General features: G+C 43.0%; 1 protein-coding gene across 1 annotated transcript in view; it reads right to left on the reverse strand.

Annotated features, from left to right (window-relative positions):
• Positions 1 to 23,984, reverse strand: part of LOC147894380 (pentatricopeptide repeat-containing protein At3g09040, mitochondrial-like) — a 44,479-nt gene extending 20,495 nt beyond the window's left edge. Inside the window, exon 1 of the mRNA XM_087385296.1 lies at positions 21,510 to 23,984. Coding sequence (XP_087241422.1) covers positions 21,510 to 23,658 — 2,149 coding nt within the window. The 5' untranslated portion in view covers positions 23,659 to 23,984. The remainder of the gene's footprint in view (positions 1 to 21,509) is intronic.
• Positions 23,985 to 25,288: the final 1,304 nt, after the last annotated feature.

Below are 25,288 nucleotides of genomic sequence, written 5' to 3' on the forward strand. Positions count from 1 at the left end.
CTCTTCTCCTCTCCTCAATCGTGACATGTGATCGGCAATGAAATGTTGAGCTCCCTTTCTCACCACGATTTTGAAATTGAATTCTTATAGGCAGTAGAAGCCATCGAGTGATTCAACCTATGGTACATGGCCAATTCACAAGATATAATAAGGCTAGATGATCTATGTAGAAGATAAAGTCAGTAGCCAATAGATAGTGTCGAAATTTCTTCACACTGTAGATCATTGCCAAGGCTTCTCTTTCTATTGTGGTGTATTCACCTCCGCATCATTTAGCTGTCTGTTTGTTGCAAAGTATACCGGGTAGTCTTTGTTGTGTTTGCTTCGTTGACATAACACACTCCCTACTACATAATTGGAACCATCAGTATGTACATGAAAGTCTATGTCCCAATTTGGTGCCATTAGAACAGGGGCTGTGATCAATCTCCACTTGAGGGTTTCGAATGCTTGTTCGCATTCGTCTGTCCAAATGAATTTGACTACGAGCTTGTATAGGGGCCTTGCAATCATGGCGTACCTTAATATGAATCTTCTATCGTATCCAGCATGTCCCATGAAGACTTGAATTCCCTTGGCATTTAGCAGGGGGGAAGTTCCATGATGATCTTTATTTTGTCCATGTCAATTGTTGCAATCCCATGTCGAGAGACTATGTGTCCCAAGACTACTCCGTGTGTGACCAAGAATTGGCATTTTAGAGGATTCAAAGAGATTCCATACTCCCTGCATTTTTTAAGCACTTCTTCAAGGCATTTCAAGTGATCCTTTTTTCCTAAGTGTATGCACAAGTCGTCGAGGAAGACTTGTAGGAACTTGTTGAGAAATTCCTTGAAGGTGGTGTACATTACCCTTTGAAAAGTAGATGGGGCATTGCATAAGCCGAATGGCATGACTTTGTATGCAAAAATACCCCATTCTGTGGCAAATGCTGTCTTTGCTTGATCTTGAGGTGCAATGTGTACTTGGTTGTACCTGTTGAAGCTATCCAAGAAGCTATACACTTCAAATCCTGCTACCCTTTCTAAAACTGGTTCAGTTAATGGTAGGGGATAATGATCTCTGATTGTTGATGTATTGATGTTCTTGAGATTCACACATATTCTGAGCTTCTTGGAACAATCACATTTGGTGACACCCAATCGGTATGCTCGATCTCATAAATGAAACCAGCCTCCAGTAGTTTTTCTAGTCCTTCATAGACATGGGTGCCATACTTGGGATTTGTCCTGTATGGTCCACATTCCTTTGGTTTGGATCCTTCCCTTATTGGTATGGTATGTACTGCAACTTCTGGGGGAATCCCTTTCATTTCTTTGTAGGACCAAGCCATGCAATCTCTATATTCCATTAGCAATGCTTTCAATTCATTTTCTTCTTCTAGAGTGAGCTGTTCACCGATATACACAGGCCTTTCTTCTTCACCGTCCAAGGCAAGATTCAGTTTCCTTGCTTGGCTGGTCCTTCATAAACTGGGGTATCCTTAGTATTCTCTATTTCTTTAAGCTCTAATTCCATGACTGGCCTAGGCATCGCTATTGTTGCTTCTCCTCTAGTGTAGTTTTTGAAGTAATCGGGAACTTTCCTTAGGCCTTCATGGCACTTTGAGGTGCTTGCTTGGCTGCTAGCTCCACTGGAATATGTTTGGTCCAATTCACCTGTGTTCCCTTGTTCTTCTTTTTTTTACTATTCACCTTTTCACTCTTCATTCTCACATTGGGTTTGAACTTTTTAGCTTTTTGCTTTGTGAGACCAGTGATGGATTTTCAATAAGAGTTGCACTCCCAAGGAGTGGTTCTTCGGCCATACAAAGACCTTCAAGCCCTTCAGGATCCCATTTAAGTACAATTCTACCACTCTTGTTTGCATTCTTTCGAATTCATTGAAATGCTCTATCTTGGCCTTGTGGCATTGTACACCCTCCTTCTTTTTCCTAGACCGGTCGCTTTTGGATTGTGATGGAGGGTCGATCTTGGGGAATTCAATGGCCATGAGTGCCTGTAGGATTGCCAAGTCATTGTCAAATACTTGGCCTTCCAAGGATGCATTATCAGCTTCTATTTCCAGATCCCATTCTATGTCGGCACTATAGCTTTCTATTATGGACTCTTCAGGGTCACTGTCCCATTCGACACCTGTCATGAAGACTAGCATTTCCACTACTTCTGATTCATCGTCCCAGATTGGTGCTTCTAGTTGTATCATTTGGGCTTCCACATCTGGCAACATTAGATGTGTTGTTTTACAATTATCTATTGTAGCCAAAATCTGTATCCAATTGTTGATGTCACTTTGTGTATCCTTATCTTTACAATGGTTTCTCTATTTTGGATAGTGATCCTATCGGTGCCCTAATCATGGAGTACCGACGGTTCTCGAAGCCATGGTCTTCCCAACAATATCTAGTATGCTGTGGTGCCCTTGGGAAGATCCAAGTTAGTAAACTAGAGTGTGAATCTTACTCCAGCAATTTTTGTTGACACATTGTCAACGATACCTAATGGCTTCATTTTCATGTGGTCAGCTAGGCGGATGTTAAATGTGGCCTTCTGCATTGGAGGTAGACCCCATTCTTCATATAGCTCTCTTGCCAGAATGTTTACTTCGGCTCCACCGTCCACTATTGTTGGGTATTAACCAAAGGCTTTATGCTCTAGCGGGATGGTTACATTTTTTATGTCATCCTGAGCACCGAATTTTACCGAAATTGTATTTTCCTCTTCTTCAGGTGGGGGGAAGTATTGTGAAGATTCAATCCATCCCTTGAAACTTTCCCACATTGTAGGGCAATTTCTTAGTAAGGTCCCAATTGGCAATGTGACTGGGCAACTTATCAAGCTTGCTAGTGCGGTGCCATCCAATTGGGGATGTTTTGCATGTTGCTCTATTACCTCTTGGAAGTTATTGGGATCAATCATTGTGTCAATGCTAGGTGCTAATGGTGCTCTGACCTCTGCTACTGCCATCCTGTTTGCCTCAAATTTTCCTTGTTCTTGTTGAACCCATTGCTTCAAGGCTTGATAGCGCGTCTTTTCAGTTTCAGCATTGGGGTATGCTTCCTTGGCTCCTTGGCTGGCACTTTCCATGGTTGTGCTAGACATGGTCTCACTGTGCTGTGGGATTGGCATGGCTTGTTTTGCCAGAGGGCTCTTTGCTTTTTGAGCGAAAAGGAGTTTTTGTTGTGTCGCTTCTTTCTGTTGTCTTGTTATGATCAAGACCCGGCTGTGATGCCACACTTGGTGTTGCCACATTGTGATTTTCCACACTTATCATCCCTAGGGGTACTTCAGGTTTTACTTCCGTGGTTGGTTGAGGCTTTGTTCTTAGTGGGCAATCCATGCAAGCATGCCCAACTCTGCACTCCCTGCACACAAGTTGGAATGAAGTGGGGTTACCCTTGTGTAGGCATTCTGCTATGCGGTGGTTTTCTCCACAACCAAAATACTTGATGGGTGTTCGATATGTGGTGGGTCTTACTTGATTTGCATACACCGGGATGAGTCCTTCAGCACCATCCATGTAGTACATAGGGTATTCTGTTTCATACTCATAGTGAGGTTCTTGCTCTTCATCAGTTTGGAGTTGTTGCACCGGAACTACTGGAGCAAGATTGGGAGCCCATGGATATTGCGGGGGATTGGGATTCCTCATTAGTTGAGGCACTTGTGTTCTCACCGGGAGTGGGTTAAGACATGGCACTTGTGCATTAGGTGCTAGTCCCGGTTGTCTATACATTGGGATTTGTGGCGGCTATTGGTATTGTTGGGGCCAGGGTTGTGCTACCCTCATATTATAGAAGCAAGTATTTACATCATGCCCTGCAGCATTGCAAATGGGGCACCATAAGCATGGGGGCTGAGCCACTTTTGGTGGGTTGAGTCTGTTCCTCAAGATTGGGATTCATTGGCTGTATGGTTGGCCATACAATGTGGGCACCAAATATTTTCTCTCCGTGGGTACTCTGGTGGCTGAGAGACATGCAACTTTTGCTCGATGGCCTACATCATTTCTTCTTTTACTCTTAGGGCCATGGCTTCCACTCTATCTTTGGTGGTGCGATCTTTGTGGGAAGTGCTTCCCTTCTTTGAAGATTTCTTGTTGCGATGACTTGATTTATAGCCATCACTGTCGCTGTCAGAATCGGTCATGCCGTCCTCAATGTCAAGTGCAGCTTCATGAGCGTCATTGAAATGTGCATAGCTGTTGACTTTTTTCATATCCTTGTGAATGGATTTTTTCAGGCCAGAGATGAACCATGCTATGAGGTACTTGTCATCTAGACGGGGATCACATTTTGCTCTATTAATCTTTTCATTCTTCCCAAGTATATATTCTGACCTTTTCTTTCTTGTGCACATATCTATATTGCCGAGTTGTAATGTGGGGTCATCTTGCAGCCTTTTTGTTTGGAATCTTCTTTTGAACTGGCCATATAGCAGTGCCCATGAGGCTCTCTCCTCTACGAGAAGGTTGAGGTACCATTCCAAAGCCTCATCAATTAGGGCTATCGAGAACCAAGCGTCTTTAGTTTCATTTGACTGGTCACCTCTAGCACAACATGCTGTGTCGAAGAGTTGAAGGAACCAGGCGGGGTCCCCTCATCCATTGTACTTTGGCATTTCCAATTTACCAAAGTGTCGTCTGCCATTGTTGTTGTAATTGTGGTTGCATCGTTCTTTAAGGTGTTCTGAAGGACTTTGATCGTCACTCCTTATTGCTTCTTCAATTGTAATTTCCTCCATGCTACTTGTCGATGGTGAGAGGTTGAATTCTTAAAGAGCAACGAGGGTCGAAGAAAGCTCCCGGAAGTAGGCAGGTTCTAGTCTTTTTCTTGATCTCAGGTGCATAAACAAGTCCTATTGTGACTTTCAAGTGGGTGCATATGACTACGAAGTCTGATTATGATTTCGACCTTCGTGGACCCAAAAATGGTAAAAAATAAGCAAGTGGTGGGTCGAAATCAGTGCCTTGGGGATTAGAGAGAGTGGGGGAGGGGGGAGGGTTGGCGAGGGGGGGAGGGAAAAGAGAGAGAGAGAGAGAGAGAGAGGGGGGGGGGGGGAGAGAGGGGGGGGGGTGAAAGGGGGGGGGGGAGGTGGAGATGGGGGGGAAAGAGGGAAAGGGGGGGGGGAGGGGAGGGGGTAAAGGGGCGGTGGAGGTGGGGGGTGGTTGTGGATGGGGAGGGAAAGGGAATGGGGGGGGAAGAGGGAAAGGGGGTGTGGATGTGGAGGGAAAGGCAATGGGGGGGAAAGAGGGAAGGGGGGGTGGAGGTGGAGATGGAGATGGGGAGGAAAGAGGGAAAGGGGGGGGGGGTGGGGGTGGAGGTGGAGGTGGAGGGAAAGGGAATGGGGGGTGGAGGTGGAGATGGGGGGGAAAGAGGGAAGGGGGGGGGAAATGGGTGGTGGAGGTGGGGGGGAAGGGAGTGGGCGGTGGAGGTGGAGATGGGGAGGAAAGAGGGAAAGGGGGGGAAGGAGGTGGGGGTGGAGGGGTTGGGGGAGAAGGGGGGTGGAGGTAGAGGGCGATAGAGAGAGGTAGAGAGATAGTGGAGTGAAGGGAGTGGGGGATAGAGAGAGGTAGAGAGATGGTGGAGTGGAGATTGATGGAGATGGGGGGTGGAGGAGATGGAGGGTGGTGGAGGAGATGGGAGATGGAGGGGGAGGGGAAAAAGGGGAGGGGGTGTAGAGAGAGGTAGAGAGATGGTGGAGATTGGGGGGTGGTGGAGGAGATGGGAGATGGAGGGGGAGGGGGAAAAAAAGGGGAGATGGGGTGTAGAGAGAGGTAGAGAGATGGTGGAGATTGGGGGGTGGGAAGAGGGAAGGAAATGGGAGGTGGAGGAGAAAAAGGGAAGATGGGGTGTAGAGAGAGGTAGAGAGATGGTGGAGGGAAAAAGGATGGTAACCTTGAGTGGGGGAGATGGGGAATGGAAGGAAAAAGTGGAGGTGGTGGGGAGGAAGATGATGGGAGGTGGAGATGGAGATGGAAGGGGGGGGTGACGGAAAAAGTGGTGGTGGTGGACAGAAAATAGAGAAAGACGAAAATTATGGCGGCTTAATGGAATTTGGAGAAGGAAGTGGCTAGCAAAAGGGTGGGGAAAGAAATGAGGGGGGTTGGTGTTGCTTTTATAGGATGTGGGGGGATTAAGGGTTAATTATGGGTATTTAGTATTTAATGTGGTTTTGTAAGCCAACATTATCCTTTTGCATTATTTGGAAGCATTTTTTCACTCCTTTGCCTTGAGGGATGTATCTTGTATGGTTTTTTGTAGGGGGTTCTTTTTTCATACATGCAAGCATGTGCTCCAGAGTCCGCTTTCACTTCAGGCGCTAACCTCCTCGACAGCCATGCCAAATGTCGTCTCTTTTTTACCCAAGTGCAAGTTTTGAGGGTGTTGGCCACCTACAGTCGTGTCGTTGCTCATTGTAGCATAGGTGTTCACAAGTGTAGCACAGGTCCTCGGGTCGTGTTCCGGTGAGAGGTGTAGGCTAAAGTGTGGAAAGCAAATCTCATGTGTGCATGAATGAGAAAGAGGGCTTGAGATGGAGGAGGAGGATGAGGGAGGAGGATGAGGAGGAAGGAAGAGGGAGGAAGGAGGAGAAGGAGGGAGTTCAAGGGTAGAGAGTGCAAGGGTAAGGGCATGCTAGAACACGATAGTGTAAGAGAGCATGGACGCAATGGAAATCAATCACATGAACACAATAGTGAGCTTGAACACTGAATCCCAAAGAGTGGGAGCTTCATTCCATTGAGAAATATTTATACATGTTGGTCTCTCCACTTTTGGGGGGACCTTTTACACAAAGTGGGGGGACCTTTTGGGTCTCTACACAAAGTGGAGGGACCTCCGAAAGTGTAGGCTTTTAGTCTTTCTCTCTCTAAATTTAGTATTTCTCTCTCTAGATCTTGATTTTGCAAGTATGATTGAATCTTTTCTAGAGAGGATTTTGGCTATCCTCATCCTTTAAGATTTATCATACTATCTTTCAGGCTCAAGATTTTACAAGCGGAGCTTTGCCGCTACTTTACATACACAATGCTCTCATAGTTGTTGTCCCAGACTGCACTTCTGGCCCTTGTTGCCACAGGGTTAACAGAGGATAATGAAGAAGCTCATGAAGAATTGAATAAGGCTAAAAGAGAGCTCAGAAATTAGGCTTAATGAGTCTAAAGTGTACAACAGAGACTAGTGGGTAGGAAAGATTGATAGACCTACCAAGGAAACTTTTAGAATTATAAGAAGGAAAAGGTGTCAAGAGGAGATTCCCCTTCTTAAAGGACCAAATGGCTCTCATCTAAGCAATCCTGAGGAAAATATTGAGTATATTCATAATCACTTCAAGGATTTACTTTCTAACACTTCCCCTCCTAATGAGGACACTCAGAGGGCAAGACAACTCTGCCAAGTAATAAGGGATAAAGCTATTAAATCCTTTGACCTCCCCTATTTAAAAAGACCCTTCAATCTTGAAGAACTGAAAGAAGCTGTAAATGTTATGGCTAATGGGAAGACTCCTGGTCTTCCCATTGAGTTTTACAAATCCTTTTGGGAACTAATTGGGCCTTACCTTTTACTCCTCTGGCAGGAAAGTGTCAGGGAAGGTTGTCTTCCTCTTCATATAAATGGAGGAATTATAAAGTTGATCCCTAAGGAAGGCTCTAAGGATGAATTAAAAAATTGGAGACCCCTCACAATGTTAAATTGCAGCTACAAGATTTTTGCCAAAGCTTTAGCTCTAAGGATTCAAAGCAAAATGAAGGATTGGATACCACTAGATCAAAAAGGGTTCATTAAGGGATGTCACCTTTTGGAAACTATTATTAACATCTGGGAAGGGTGTGAGTATGCTAAAGAGACCAAATAGGATATATGTTTTCTTAAGGTGGACTTTGATAAAGCTTATGACAGGTTGGAATGGGATTTTATCACACAATCTTTGCAAGATATGGGTATGGGCCCCTCATTTGTTGTTTCTAGTGTTAAGCTGTTACTTACCAATGCTACTGCTAGGGTCAATGTTAATGGCATTATGAGTGACTCTTTTTTTCTCAAAAGGTCAATCAGACAAGGGTGTCGTGTAGCTCCCCTTTTATTTGCAATTGCTACAGACTCTCTAGGATGGCTCCTTAGAAGTTAGATACAGGAGGAAGCTCTTAAAGGGATTGAACTCAGTAATGGTAAACAATTGCTATGCTAGCCGTTTGTTGATGACACTACCTTGACTCCTAGAAACACTGATTAGGATGTCATTTGTGTAATGGATTGTTGCCTAGAGATGTTCTGTCAAGCCTCAAGCTCATCTATTTACCACTCCAAGACAAGGTATGCCACACTCAGTGTGGGGAAGATCAGGGGGTCCTTCAACAGCTAGGATGCAAAAAGTTACAAAAAGGTAGAGTATTTAGACTCTTGGGGATACCAATGGGATTTGATATCACGATGAAGCAGAGGTGGGACTGGGTGCTGGACAGATTCCATAAGAAACTAGATAAATGGAGAAGCTTCCAAGCAAATTTGGCAGGAAGGAAAATGGTTCTCAATCATTGTCTCTATCCTATTATCATTTTCTATCTATCTTGTTGGTCTCCATCCAAGACTGCCTTGGATAGATTTATCAGATTATGTAGATCTTTCTTATGGGGGGCGTCCACTAAGATTTCTAAGGTTAGATGGGATTATTGTATTAAACCCAAAGAGGAGGGGGGGTTAGGGGTGATTGACATCTCCTCTGCTACAAAAAATTTGTCTGCCACTTGGATCATCAAAGCCACAGCTTCTCTTGAGAAACATGAATTACATCAGACCCTACATAGCACCCAATTGGAAAAAGTATCCCTTTGTTTCTGCTCTGTTTAACCCTGAACCTTGTAAACCCAAGGGGAGTCCCCTGTGGAAGTCCATTTGGGGAGCCTTTGAAGAGATAAAAGCCTACATTCTCTTCACTAGCAAAGGTAACTTCATGCTGCTTGATTCTATCTGGGTGTCCTCCATTTTTAGATCTGCTACTTTGATAGATGAGCAATTTATAGTTGCAGTTAAGCTGTTCAAGAAAGGGCTTCAAACTTGGGGCCAGCTGTGGAGTAGAGAACATATCAGATGGAAAACCTGGCTTGAAATCAGAAGAGATTTTTCTTTATCTAACCAACAACAAGGATTGATTATGGCAAGATTGGCAAGGGGAGGTGTCTTGGAAGGGAGGCTCAGTCCTGTGCATATACAAGGAGTTCAACTGGGTGGGATGCTCCTCTTTATTACCCATCCCAATTCCTACTGCTATTATGGAGGATCTGTTTAGAACTCTCAACAGTAGATGGAAATTGAATGATGATAGGACCAAATGGTACTACAGATTTCATAGAATTTGGGCAAAAAATGTGCCTGAGAAAATGTCTTGTCTAGCATGGCTAATACTTCATAAATCTATATGGTCTAACTCAAGAGGTCTCAGCATTGGCAAAGGGGATGGCAAGTGTATGAGATGCATTAACCTTGTTGAAGATGTCTTCCACTTGTTTGTTGCCTGTCCTCATGCCAGGAAAGTATGGAAATTTATCCAAATGGAATGTGGTGAACTTGGTCATTGGAAAGCCATTCTATTAGGAGATGCTTGCAGGATAAGGCATGAGCCTTGGTTTATCATCAGGGCCCATGCACTCTGGTTCATATGGATATCTAGAAATAATTTCCAATTTAAGCATAAAGATCTTGCTACTGATGGTATGTTTGCTGCATGGTGGAACAAGAAAAAGGAGAATCGACTTCATCATTAGTGCATACAATCTTGAGCACCAAAGACTAAGTGTAGATATTGCCAGACACAAGCTTTCCTATTTTATTTCATATGAGCATGCAAAGATTCCTCCTTTTCTTCAAAGAAGATTTGCTTCAACTGGTGAACTCCTTCCCTCCTCCCCAGGTTCAACACCTCAAACTTCTACAAGCAAAGTTCCCTCTTCTTTTGGTACTGTTGGTTCTACTTTTGTTGCTGCTAGTTCTACATAGGTTACCTCTAACTTTGGGAGACTCTCCATCAATTCCCCTTCTAAATAGACCCAAGCTGCCTCTCCAGGTGACAAAATGCAGATCCATGGCTCTTGCTCTTCTGCACAGGACATTCCTATGTCTTCTAATGCTACTCCATCCATGTCTATTGACCCTATACAGGGCCTTGCAGTTGTTCATGGTCATTCCTCTGACACTATTGTTGCTCAGGGACACTCTTCAGACACCTCTGCTGCTGCTGCATTAGATGCTAAGGATACCTTTAGCTTTTCATTTCATCCTTGAGATGTTTGTTGTAGGAGTTTATACTTTTGATTATTCTCAGGATGTAAGGGCTATACTAGCCACAACACACATTTCTAGTTCTACCCTTTTTGGATGTGTGACATGATATAAATTAATAAAAATACACTACTTTTTCTGCCCAAAAAAAAAAAAAGCAAGGAAATTCGTAAATGAAAAAGTCTTGGAAATGCCTAACCTTGGGGCAAGAAAATTAGAGGAGAAGTTACTAGGGAGATAATCTCCAAGAATTTGTTATCTAATATAAGGATATAAGGATAATCCCAATCTGATGTCTATCGAAATGCGGGAGGAAATTTTGCATCAATTGCAAGCATCAACTAATGTTAGAAGGCATGTATGCATTGTATTGTGTGATTAGAATGTCATGTTATGCCTTAAGCATTGGAAAATACTTATTGACTAGCTAAGACAATATTGTTAGATTTAGGCAATGGATCCATAAGGCATTAGATTGCTTGCATCCAAGGAGGGATTGATTGGATGTCATTATTTACTTGAAAGAACATTTGCAATATGTTTTCTTCCAAGGATGTTTATTCCCTAGTCAAGCCCTTGATGACTCCCAACCATGTTATTCTATGAAAATGTCAACCAAGGTTAGAGCGTCGAGACTTGATCTTGTGAATAGAGTGCATCCAAGAAATGACTTGGAAAAGGCATGCACACAATTTGACCATGTTAGAAGGGTGAATGGATGGGCTATGATGGCAGTACATGTACATGACCCAAGGTATGAGGCTAGACTATTAAAGAGTGTTGCTACCTTGCTATGTTTGTGGATCAAAGAAATCAATGGTAGGGCATAAAAATGCATGGACTTATTTGAACATGATACAACTAAGTTTGATAATTTTGGGATGTTTTTAACCTTTGATAAGAAATAGACCTTTGATTATCTATCAAAAGCTTATAGTCCTCGAAACTGTTATGTTTATGGATTAAAGAAATTGATGAGAGCAAGGACATTGTTTGAACATTGCATTGCAACTATACTCAAGAGGGGGCCTTTGTAGTCTTGTCATTGTAAGAGATTATAGGGATTGTAAGTTTGATGCTATCATCGACAATGTTCGACTCTATAAGGTAAAAAACTCTCAAACTCGCTACAAAAAAACTCATCGACCCCCCTCGCTCCCCCTCCTCGAAATGTATTCATTCATGGATGGTTACACTAGCTACAATCAAATCAATGTAGCTCAAGAAGATCAATCTAAGACTGTATGTATTATAGAATAGGGTGCTTATGCAACCTGGTTAATGCCTTTTGGTTTGAGAAATGCACCATCAACATTTTAGAAGTCCATGGTGGAGACTTTTCGAGATTATCTATCTGAATTCATAGCCATTTACTTGGATGATTTTTGTGTCTATTCTTTAGATAGATCATCTCTGTGGAGATCCTAGATTCCTACGATGAGGATGATCACAGTGTTACAATCCAAGACATCCATGTGTGCTTGTCTATAGATCTATTGGGAGAAAATTTCCAATGGCAATTCCAATAGCACTAGCACTAGGGTCATTGGTAGAAGAGAAACGTTGTGACAAAAAATACTTCGACAATGATAGTTACTCTTCTTCCAAAGGCTATTTGATTATAACAAGGGCTAGACCTCGGGTGTTCTTTGTTAATCAAATAGGACCAGAAAACCCGAGATCAAATTCTAGAATTCGCACCAGAACTCAAATTCTGGAGATTAAACATATCAAACTTCGGGTGTGCATGAGATGACCAGAATTCGGGTGTGCATGAGATGTCGCTTGAGACGACCAGAAAACCGGGGAAGGGTTGCAAAAAGATGTAGAGGATGTAAGAGCAGAAAACATGTAGCTCCACCAGGCCATGGAAGAGGTAGATGGCCTCCGAGTAGAAAAGGAGCAGCTCACAGGGAAGTTGGTGTGCTATGCCCAACTCCAGTCTCTGATTCGCATTCTGAATGCACCTAATGACCACCCACCCAAGTAGCCCAAACACAAAGAGCCAGATGATGATGACGACTCGGTAGCATTCAGAGCGGTTCCAGAGACTCTACCTATATAGCTCTCGAAGCGCAGCAACAAGTTCGGGGAAATCCAAGGCAATGAAAATGACATAGCACAGGCGCTGCTACACCAAAACAAGTCACGATTGAGTCCCGAGCAAAAGTGGTTACTCAAACTCCCACTCCCATTTTTGTAGAGACAAGTATCCAGGAGATTCCAGGTGACACTTTTTGCCGAAATTTTTGAAGTGGCTACGCAAACTTCCTCGGAGAACATTTTTGAAGCTGAGCCAATTTTGAATGGACAGGATGATGTCCTTCCTGTGGGCTGTCTCGGTGCCCAATTCCTTATGACAAGGACCCAGGCACTTGGAAGAAATAAGGAAAACGTTATACTTTTGTGCTTTAAGCTAAATCAGATTGCTTGAATCAGAGTATGACTCTTGTCTCGTAGATATCATGGAACATGTTCGATTGGTACAGTCTCCGTGAATTCAATGCTGAGCTGACTCTTGCACTGAGTTCTCTCGCATCATGCTTGTCCTTGGCTAAGTTGGCTTGCTTTCGGGCTTTTTTTCAGTAATGGGCTCACCTCTTAGAGTGCCTCCGTGCAGTCCTTCCTTTGTTGATCAAGATGCTATCCGCAAGAGATTACCTCGACTGAAGGAGGGTCGCGATATGCTCACCCTCACTGGTGAGCTTTCCACTGAGCTTCCAGTATTAGAGACAAACAATTTGTTGCATATGTATATGAAACGTGGCAGTATGCTGGATGCTCGCCGTATCTTTGACAGCATGTCAAAGCGCAATGTGGTCTCATGGAACATTATGATCCTTGGGTATGCCAGGCAGCAAGCGGGTGCATCTGCTTTGGAGTTGTATGTACAGATGCATCAGGAACGTGTCCAACCGAATGATCGGACCTTCGTGGGTGCATTGAAGGCTTGCGCAGTGCTGGAAGCGGGGAAGCAAGCTGAGGGGAAAGGTAGAGCCATCCACTCCCACATAGTAAAGAGTGGCTTTGAGTCGGATGCATTCGTGGGAACCACCCTGGTGAGCATTTATGCTAAATGTGGGAGCATGGAGGATACGCGACATATCTTTGAGGGATTGCCTCATCGTGATGTGGTTACATGGTCGACGTTGATTTTGGGGTATGCTGAGCAAGAAGACAGTGCACAAGCTTTAGAATTGTATGTACGGATGCAGCAGGAAGGTGTCTCGCCCAATGACAGAACCTTCGTTGGTGCATTAAAGGCTTGCAGTAGCCTGGCAGCACTAGAAGTGGGCAAGCTGGTTGAAGGCAAATTTATCAAAGTATGGCCTCTGCGCCAAGGCAAAGTCATCCACTCCCAAATTGTGGAAAGTGCATTTGAGTCGATTGTGTTTGTGGGAACTGCCTTGATGAATTTGTATGCAAAATGTGGGAGCATTGAGGATGCACGACACGTCTTTGACAATTTGCCGCATCATGATGTGGTTACGTGGACTACCATGATCCTAGTGTACGCTGAGCAAAAAGAAAGTGATGAGGCTATTAGACTTTACGCACAAATGCAAGAGCAAGGGCCCTCGCCAAATAGCTTTACGTTTGTTGCTCTTCTCAAAGCATGTGGCGACACAGCAGCTCTGGAAACCGGAAAGAATCTACATTCACAAATCAGCAGGGACGGTCTTGAAACTATGGCAATTGTGGCAACCAGTCTTGCTGACATGTATGCTAAATGTGGGAGCATGGTTGATGCTCAACAGTTGTTTGATGCAATGCCTGTAAGAGATGTTGTAGCATGGAATGTATTGATAGCAGGATATGCCCGCCAGGGAGAATGTGAATTCGTGTTTCATTTCTTTGAAAGAATGAGACGTGAAGGCATCGAGCCAGATGGGTTCACATTTCATAGTGTTCTGACAATATGCAGTCATGTTGGTCTAGTGAACAAGGGCCAGGAGCATTTTCAGGCTATGGGCAGCATCTATGGCATTATCCCAACCATTGACCACTATTCTTCCATAATTGATCTCTTCACTCGTGCAGGCCGAGTGGATGAGTCGATGGTGTTGGTGGAAAATATGCCTTTCCAACCTAATGTTGTGATATGGTTGACTCTGTTGGGTGCTTGCCAAAAGTGGAAAAATGTAGAGGTTGGAAAGCATTCTTTTGAAAATCTGGTGAGATTAGATGACAAATTTTCTCCAGCATATGTCTTGATGGCAAACATATGTGCTGATGCTCTACATGTGGGAGGCCCGTGAGGAATGGGAAAGACTGCTTAAGAATGAAGACGGCTGGTGAACTGACCCTTACTAGCATGATTCATAGATGAGAACATCCAGTGATACGGGGAGAAATGGGGTAAAGCTTGCAGCCCCCTTCAATACACCCAAGAGGGTCCAAATACAACCCTTTGCTTTTGCAAGTCACATCTAAATAGGAGGATGGGAACTCATCTTGCAAGGAGGCAACATATGCATTTGGAAGTCACATCTAAATACGAGGACGGGAAGTCATCTTCCTGCCACTATTGGTGACTTATACGCGACAGCAGCATCCCTCTCCTTTGGCTTTGTCCAGCAATGGAGTCCACTCATGACCTTGAGGTGATAGGAGCAAGCGTTTTTCTGTGACATGTCTATGATCCTTCCACAATGTCAGAATCCGTCATTGCAGGGGATGGCAGTCTTGAAAGAGTCAAGTTTATGGAAGAAACACTTTGAAACAGAGAGCTGAGTACTGGCATCAAGCTACGATCCACTCGGGTTCACAGCTTACTGTTCACTAGGTTAAAGTACAACTACTCCTGAAAATTAATAGTGGTCTTTGATGGGGGTGGTGCTGGGTTAAATGCCCCATCCTCCTCTCTCTAACCCTCTGGGCAAACGTTTTGTTTTGGGTGGAAGATACAAATTTTTTGTGGGGAGAAGAACTTCCCAAAAATCAGGTTTAAAGAGCTTTTTAGAGCAGATGAGAGGACAGCCCATATTCAAAGACAGACAAGACTGTAAACACAAAAGAAATACAGTAAAATTGAGAGGTGGGAAGTGTCTCATAAAAAGCTGAAACTTCTTTAAGTACATGAGGAGGGGTTGGACCCAAGCGCTGGATAATCTGTAAAGAAGAGAATTGTATGCTTTCCAAATGTCAAAAGGTACACCACCTGCACCCAGACCATCTGCCAGATGAGCTACATTAGAGGGGAAAACCCTTGTGCCTAGCGATGCATGCAACCAAGTAATCCTTTGCTGTTCATCAGCATGTCCTGTAAGGTCTCCATTGCAGGTGCTTTACAAAATGGACATGAGAGTCAATCTTTATTGGTCTCCAAACCCTGGCTCTCACTGGACACCCTCAGTGCATGCATCTGAGAATGGAATAATAGCTTTCCTGCCCAAAAACTAAGCTCCCCACAAACCAGTCATTGTTCCCTACATCGTTCAGCCTAACAAAGAGAGCCCTGCTGTTAGGGACTGTGTTTGTCAGTAACAGGCTGTTGCTCCAAACCAATTTGACTGATCCCCCCTCTCAAACGTACTTTATAGGACTCAAAGGAGGCTGTAACAGGAGAGAACAAAAGCAGAGCAATTGGGGTGTAAATGGGTGCTTAATGTTTCATAATTCAGTGCATGCTCTTTCAAAGACCCGTAACAGTAGGAGACGGATTAGGACGTGAAGGGTAAAATTGCACAGCCAAAGCAAAAAGGACATCATTATTAAAAAACATTTCTAGAAACTCATTTGTGCTGAGCTCTAATGTCTTGACTGAAAGTTCCCCGTAACCTTGTATGCATCACCCAACAAAATGGTAGCCGATTTGAGGGGTTTTCTTAGGAATGCTGCACAGTTTTCCACACCTTCCTTTCAAGAGGAAAGACTACAAAGAGGTGAAATACATCTTCAGACATTCCACTGAGGTCCTGCAGCTCATTCACATTGCATCTGCTTTTCTATCCTCAGAGCTTCCAGCATTTGTCCAAATAGCTTTATATATGGTCAGCCACATAAGAACTAATACTTTCTTTGGAATCCTTTTGTCCCCAATGAATTGGACCTCCTCTGCCAAATATTGAGAGAGTCAGGTTTTAGGTGAGTGTGGATTTGGATTAGGTATAGGCAAGAACGAATTGTTGTTGACCCGATTGAACTTTTTCATATATAAGGTGTATGTCCTCCTTTTCCCGATTTCTCTTCTTACTCTTCAAGCTTTATATTATTATGCTAATATAATCAAATTTTTCTACAAAGAAATCCAGAAGCCATGTCTTGTTCAGAAATATATTGTCAATCAGGCATACTTCTGTTTGGGGCCACATAAAACCTTTTGTCAAACCCCATGGAAAAAATATGTGCAACGTTGGGCATGTAGCAGAGTCAAAATTTTCATAGGATTTGGCCAAGGAGGGTGTCATAGGGCAGCTAAGGGGACCAAACTTGATAAGGTTGGGTTCCATCACCTCCATGCCACCACCCAATCTGGCCACATCTAGGCCCTATAATCCTCAATAAATATGCAATTAGAATATGTAAACAAGTAGAATGGTATAACCTTTGGGATTATCATAGTATAGGCATAAGACAAACAATTATACCAAGACCATATGAAGCTAGCCTATTTCCACCCTAATGATTGGATTGAAAAGAACAATAGGAGTGTACAAATTGATGCACGGTTGCTGTACAAGCTAATATGAATGCAATATCTACAAATGAAAACTTAAAGAGATGGATTACTATCTCTCCCTCTTGAAAAGTGAGGGCACTCTCTTCTTCATCCTCTACTGTGCCATGCATTGCTATTCACTTCTTCATTTAATGAAAGAAGAAAAGGGGCACTCTCTTCTTCATCCTCTACTGTGCCATGCATTGCTATCATAGTAATGAAAGGATAGAGGAACTCCTCAAAGTTATAGATGATGGGACAAATTGATGTACTGGGGTCAATACCAAGGATTACAAGGTTTGTGGTTATGAGTGTGATCACATGAGTGAGTGAGTGAGTCATTTGATGAAACAAGAAAAGGGCACTCTCTTCTTCATCCTCTACTGTGCCATGCATTGCTATCATTGTAATGAAAGGATAGAGGAACTCCTCAAAGTTATAGATGATGGGACAAATTGATGTACTGGGGTTAATACCAAGGATTACAAGGTTTGTGGTTGTGAGTGTGATCACATGAGTGAGTGAGTGAGCACGTGTATGTGATTGAGAGATTCATGGAAATGATTGTGGATCTAGATACTCACTATTGAGCTCACATATGATGTAATCGATGGATGGACCCAGTAGTATAGTTGGAGAGTCGTTTCTCTCTCTCTCTTTTTTTCTGCATTTTGGCGGGAAATTTGAATCAATATCTCCATAATTTTTTATGGATGTACCCAGTGTCTATATAATGACACTCTCTCAATGAATAAACAAGCTTCATTGTTCATCTTGTTTCCTCTACCTTGTCCCCATGCATTTCCAACATGTGGTATTAGAGCCATACTTCCCTCCTTGAGCCTCCTTGAGCCACGTCATCATCTTCCCCTTCACCCTCCACCTTCATCTTCCAGTCTTCCCTCTTCTGCATGTTTTTGCTTAAGCTCGTTCTCCCTCTTTGCTGCACCATTTCAAGAGCCCTTTTAGCTGGAGATTTCCCTTGATAGGGTGCACTTTGTGTTCAGAGGAATTAGGGAAATACGATCTACACAGCTTGTGCCGACACGGTTGTTGTCCGATGAACTTTTGTTGCATACGACCTGCAAAAGTGAAATTTCGACCAGCCCTCCTAGGAATAGTTGGGCGACCTTATGAGCTATTTGTTGTTCAAAGTTGAGCTCATTTGGTCCATTGAGCAAGGAGAAAACGTGAAAAAATCAGTCGAATTTGCAGCAGCTCCAACCGGCGATATGATGTAGCATTGCACGATTTCTTGCTGGAGGATCTTCTCTGCTATTCAGGGCTTCTTTTGCCACTAAAAGCCCCTTCATAGCCTCTATAATCAGGGAAAATTCAACCCTCCAGTCGATTTCTGTCTCTGCAAGTAGATTTCTTTATATTTTGGTCAAAGACAGTTGACCAAGCAATCAAAATTTGGGGCTTTTATACTTGACTAAAAGTTTTGAATATGTTTATTGTGTTCATCATTATACTCTTGCTTTTCAATGTGGATGATATGATGCTTGTGCTCTCAAAGAATATGTTCTCAAGTTCCACTTGCTTGAGTCTATTTGTCAAACCTTGTAAGGCATTAGACACTGCCCATGTAGTAAGACCTTGCCTAGAATTGGATACTTTGCTTCACATTGACAAAAGTATTATGCTTTGGTATACCAAGAAGATACACAAAGAAGGAAAGCTTTGCTTCATTGACGACAAGTACAATGCAATGGACAAGCAAGTTTATGAGTCTGATACAATGGTGGCTTGGAAACGATGCCATAAAAAGATAGCCATCAAGGGGGGAAATTTCCTGACATCTTCAACTTAGAATTTTTGTGTGTGGTCAATAAGGGTTCTCTATCCTCGGATGTCTCCCTCAAACGATTGTTAGTCTTATGTGAGTTTTACCTTGTTAGACCCATGGGAATTTCCCATGCATAGTCATTGTCCATTCTTCCAATTGTAAACCAAGAGACCAAAGTCAGAGCGAGATCATGTTGGGGTTGAGATGCCCAAATGAGTCTATTGCTGATGCAACTAGAGTGAGTTCCAAGTTGGGATCATGAGTGTTGTCACTAGAGATGGGCAAGCCATGAAGTTTTCCATGGACTACTCCTAGGGTTGAGGTCATCAATTTGTGGGGGGGTATGATGGGACAAATTGATGTACTAGGGTCAATACCAAGGATTACAAGGCCTGTGGTTGTGAGTGTCAGTGAGTGTGTGAACATGTGTGTGTGTAGGTGTGCTTGAGTTAGGTGTGACTGATGATATGTCAGTTAGTAGGTGTGAATGAGTGAATCTAGAAGTGTGGTGTGTGATTGAGAGATTCATGGAGTTGATTATGCTCATTATTATGATGTAATCTATGGATGTAGCCAGTGTCTATATAATGACACTCTCTCAATGAATAAACAAGCTTCATTGTTCATCTTGTTGCCTCTACCTTGTCCCCATGCATTTCCAACAATAGATGCAGGAGGAGGAATACATGCCTTCTACTAAAAAAAGTGACACGGACTACCCATCTTCGTTTTCAAATCCATTTGAGTCCTTATGATTAAAGTGACAACACCTATTCATTGTAGGCTTGTCCGTGCATAAATGATAATAAATAGTTTCCACATAGTGCCCTATGAGATGAAAAATGGGAGAGTCCTATTAATAAGTTGTGGAGAAAGAAAGAGGGGTGAAAAGGAAGAGTGCAAAGCCTATGGTTGTTGTTGCGAAAAATCTCTCTTTTGTATGGTCGCCTCGAGACTGTTCTTCATCGACTTCAGGTGACTATAAATAGGTCCAAAGACCAGTCTGTGAGGCGCCCTCTGATCTACGGGGTGAGAGAGAGTAATGGCTGCGCCTGCACAAGCTTCATGCCATTCACCTCTTCGCCATTCTAGAAATGATGCGCCACTATCAAGAAGAAAGGTCATGCAGTTCTGCTGCTTCTTCTCGCAAGAGCTACACCAACGCTCAAATGGTCAGAGAACGGAATGGAATCGTGCTCGATGGGTGGCAGGGTGTGCTAATCCAAATTGCGATATGGCTGTCGGACACGGTCAGAGCAGGTTATAGCTTGGCAGGTTGATAGGGCAGGTTATAGCTTAATCGAGTAAGCAGGTGAAGATAGGGAGAAAGAGGAGTGATAGAAGTGCACAGCAAGAAGCAAGAACAAGATGAAGGAGATGAATACGTATTCTTACCGTGAATAGGCAGCAAATCAAATGTTGTCTGATTTTTATGTGGAAAAATAGGGATCGAATGGGAGTTGTAGCAGGCAAATTGGAGATTCCGTGAGCGAGATATAGATTTTAGAAATGTAGCAGGCAAATAGGAGCAAAAATAGTTTTATCCTATAAACACTCTATGTCTCTATAGACATAGCCTTAGATTATGATGTGGGCTTTTTGTGTCTCGCACTAATAGTAATGCAAGAGAAGAGCCTTCTCATGTTCTCTCTAACATTTCTAGAAAGCATGAAGTATACTATAGGGCTTTTGGAACATTATTGAAGTAATGGATAGGTCTATGAGGAACCTCCATGATATTTTGGCATGTGGAAACCTATTTAATAGAGGTCCTTGACTCTAGGAGAAACCTCTATGTAATAGAGGTCCTTGACTCTAGGAGAAGTTTCGTTTAAAAACAAAACCACAAATCACCTTACTAGTGGTTCACAATTAGAATCCTCCTTTGAGAGTCCTTTTTAAAGCAATGAGCACTAATATGTCAAAGCCAATGTCAAGCTATACCTACTTTTAGAGTGGCAAAGGATTATCCTGCACAGGGATGATTTGTTGATCATCGGTGATCACGTGAACAAGATTTGGCAGATGATCTATTCCAAAATGAGTGTGAGATTCATTGTTTCCTTGGCATGGAAGTATCCAATAAGTTTTACAGTGTCTTAATTGCAACGAATACTATTTAAAGAGAAGACGGGCGCTCCAAATGACCTTTGTGAGAAGGCTGGTTCACCCAGTTCACCAAAGGATACACTCCACCGGTCGATTCAAGAATGTGCATTTGATCAGTAATTTCAGCTATCTTTTTTATCACTTGTGTATCTTTTATGAAGGGAGAGTCATTGAAAGGCATACAACTCAGAGGCTCAAGTGACTGCAGGATCACTTATGAAGCTCTTTGTTTAATGAGAGAACTGGTGATGCATAATATATTGTTTCTTGCAGGGGCAATATGAAGACGATTTATATACTCATGTGGATGATTTGTTCAACACTGGTGACCTCATGAAAAAGTTAGGATCTACTCCAAAGAGGGGTGAGACAACTGTACTTCCTTGACATGGAAGTCTGGAAGAAGTTTGATGGTGTGCTCATTTCTCAAGAGATTATACTAATGAGAGCTTCCAGACAACAATGTGTAAGGATCCAATAGAGATGGGTGCCAAGTCTACCAGAGTCTATATTCCTCCACCAGTAAATTCGATGAATTCTAAGATGTTGATTAATGCTCTTATCTACATTCCCACAATCTGTCAGGGACTCAAAAAGTGTTGATTCTGATATATTCTCAGACAAGGGGGAGTCACTGAAAAGACATATTAGGTATCTTTAGAGGCTCTCCTAACTCCCCCCGCAAAAAGTAAGCCTAGCATCGCTTAGGTCATTCCACCAGCTCTGTCCTGGCTCCTTCCATGCTCCAGCAATATTCCTCATTGCCTCAATCTTATCACGGTCCTTGTGCATGTCAGCATCAGCATATATGTCTGCCATCAAGATATATGCTGGAGCAAGCTTTTTATCTATCAACACCACATTTTCAAATGCATGCCTAGCAGCCTGTAGATTCTTCCACTTTCTACAAGCACCCAGCACTGTCAACCATATTACAACATTAGGTTGAACAGGCATCTTTTTCACCATTGCAATTGCCTCATCCAGTTGTCCTGCACGACTAAGAAGATCAACCATACAAGTGTAGTGCTGAATAGTTGGGATAACGTCACACTGGTTAATCATAGCGTGGAAGTATGCTTGGCCCTTGTCCATAAGCCCACCATGGCTGCATACAGTAAGAATGATAAGAAATGTGACTGCATTTGGCTGTACACCTTCCAACTTCATCCTCCCAAACAAATTAAACACAAGTTCACTTTCGCCCTGACGGGCATATCCTGTCATCAATGCATTCCATGCTGCAACCTCCTTTGTGGGCAATGCATCAAACAACTGTCGAGCATCAACCATGCTCCCACATTTAGAGTACATGTCAACAAGACTGGTTGCCACAATTGCAACAGTTTCAAAACCAGCCCTGCTAATTTGAGAATGCAGTTCCTTTCCCATATCCAGAGCTGCTGTGTTGCCACAAGCTTTCAGGATGGCCACACAAGTAATTATATTTGGTGACAGACCTTGCTCTTGCATCTGGACATAGAGTCTAAATGCCTCCTTACTTTCTTTTCGCTCTACATACCCCAGGATCATGTTAGTCCACGTTACCACATCACGATGAGGCAATTCACCAAAGACACAACGTGCATCTTCCATGCTCCCACATTTCGCATACATATTCACCAAGGTATTTCCTACAAATACATCTGAATCAAAGCCACTCTTTAGTAATTGGGAGTGGAGTCCTCTACCTTTCGCAAGGCACCCTATTTTTATGGACTTCCCTTGAACTTGGTTGCTGCCTTCTAGCGCTGCCAGGCTACTGCAAGCCTTCAATGCACCAACGAAGGTCCGATCATTGGAGTGGACGCTTTCTAGGTGCATCTGTGCATATGTTTCCAAAGCCATTGCACTGTCTTCTTGCTCAGCATAACCCAGGATCATGGTATTCCAGGTAACCACATCACGGTAAGGCAATTCATCAAAGACCCGCCGTGCATCCTCCATGCTCCCACACTTTGCATACATTTTCACTAAGGCAGCACCTACAAATACAAATGACTCAGCAACAGCCTTTACTACTTGGGAGTGGATAGCTCTTCCTTTCACTAGGCCCTCCAACTTTGAGAGTTCCCCTTCAATTTGACTTCCCTCTTCTTGGGCTGCCAGGCTACTGCAAGCCTTCAATGCACCAACAAAAGTACGATCATTGGGTTGCACACCAGCCTGGTGCATCCATGCGTACAATTCTAAAGCCAGTGTACTATGTTCTTGTTCAGCACATCCCAAGATCATGGTAGTCCACCCAACAACATTAGGATGAGACAATTCGTTAAAGACACACCATGCATCCTCCATGCTCCCACATTTCACGTACAAATTTGCCAAGCTGTTCCCAACGAATGCATCTAACTCGAAGCCACTTTTTACTACTTGGCAGTGCACGGCTCTACCTTTTACTAAGAGTCCTGTTTTTGTAAAATTCCCTTCAGATTGCTTGCCCTCCTCCAGCACCGCCAAGCTACTGCAAGCCGTCAAGGTGCCAACAAAAGTACGATCATTAGGTTGGACACCTTCTTGCTGCATTTGTGAATACAACTCCAGAGCCCGTGCACCGTCTTCTTGTTTGGCATACCCAAGAATCATAGTGTTCCATGACACCACAGTGCGCATTGGCATACTATCAAACACATGACGAGCATCAAGCACTCTGCCACGCTTCACATACGTATGCATCAAATTGTTTATCTTATACACTGGAAGTTGGTTTAAACTTTCGTCGGTAATGCTGGGAATCTCCTTCAGCTCAGGCAGTCTCTTGTGAACAGTGTCCCCATCTCTGCTTGAATGACTGCAGAGGGGCAGCCAAAGCTGTAAGGCCATATTTAAACGAAGATAGAGACCTTACACAAGATTAACATTCTGCAACAAGGGAGGCAGAACCACAGTGATAGCGCTCCTCAGACCAGAGTAGCCCAAAATATCCCTGATGGTCTACTGAGAATAGATTCGAGACAACAAGTCGAAACCCATCTTTGCAGCTAAACAGTTAATGATGCTTTGGCTGCTGGATTCCAAAGCGCCCATGCTGCGGTAGCCTCCCAGAGATTCATAATTGGTGGTAGATCATAATTGTTAGTAAGGCAGGCGGATACACACACTTATATCTTTTATAGTTATCAACAAGTACCAAAAGGAAACGAGATAAAAAAATCATGAAGTTTTCCAAGATGTGTAATTTTGTGATGCCCTTGGAATCGGGCACAGTGGGTGTCTAACTAAACCAAGTGGCCTCAAACTACTGGGTCTTCAATTTTCAAGGATTTGACAATCAATTGCGCTCTTTTGAGACAATGTGGTCACCTTCATGCAGTTTTGGTAACTAGGCCGCTGTAGGTAGTCTAAGGGGAACAACGGAATGAATTACGAAATTTATATTAAGTTGATTAAAACTAACAATGTTTTAAATTGGAATGAAAAAAGTAAGCTGAGAATATCAAAATTTTATGCTTTTCGCTTTTTGGTGATATGATTTTACCTACGAGTTTTTATGCTATTTGAATAAAAGCTCATGATTGACATTAATTAAAATCAATCAAAGGGCTCATCATTGTAAGGGCTAAAATCAATCTAGGGGCTCATATTCATTACAGGTGACTCAAGGAGATGGAAGAAAACTGAAGCATGTGATTTCTGTAAATTTTGAAAGTCAAGAAAGGGTAATAACTTACTATAAACTAAGCAGGCAATAGTAGGTCTGAGCAAATGTCGGGTGTGTTTAAGCGTTCCCTTCTTGTGAGAACCTCAACACAGAAATAGATAAGAATTTAGAATATGCAAAAGCAAAAGTTAACAAACAAGGTGAAATTCAAAACATATATATATATATATATATATATATATATATATAAAATATACTTTATATAACCACACATAGTGTTGAACATGGTGGAAAGAGGGAGAGAGAGAGTGTAGGCTAGGGAGAGAGGAAGCGATACTCAAAAGGAGACATAATGAAATGGAAATGAAATGACTAGAGCAATGAACAAAAATGAGAGTACTCACATGTAGACCAAAGAGCTTGTAGCTTGATACTTGATTGATTTAACACTGCACACACACATATGAACACCTATGCATATGGGATAACTCCCAATATAACATGTGGCATCCATAGGACACACTAGACTAGAACTCACACTAGAACACACTAGAACACACATTTTTGACTCACTTTGGCTTCATATTCCAACACCCCCCCATGAAGGCAAGGTGAGAGACTACTCGAATGGAACCAAGAACAAAACATGACAATGATGGTCATCAAAACTGTGCATGCCGGTCTAGAACTAGACATGGCTCCCACACAATCTCAGAGGCAGGTGAGCATGGCTCAGAGGCTAGTGAGCATAATATAGAAAGCTCATCTAGCATGGCTCAGAGGCTCATCATGCATGGATGCATGATCAACTCAGAGGTCTAGGAGACCAATGCACCAACATCTTGGAACTCA

This window comes from Dipteris shenzhenensis, chromosome 14 (assembly GCF_047967505.1).
Source record: "Dipteris shenzhenensis isolate YYH24624 ecotype China chromosome 14, Dip_SZ_1.0, whole genome shotgun sequence".
NCBI lineage: Eukaryota > Viridiplantae > Streptophyta > Polypodiopsida > Gleicheniales > Dipteridaceae > Dipteris > Dipteris shenzhenensis.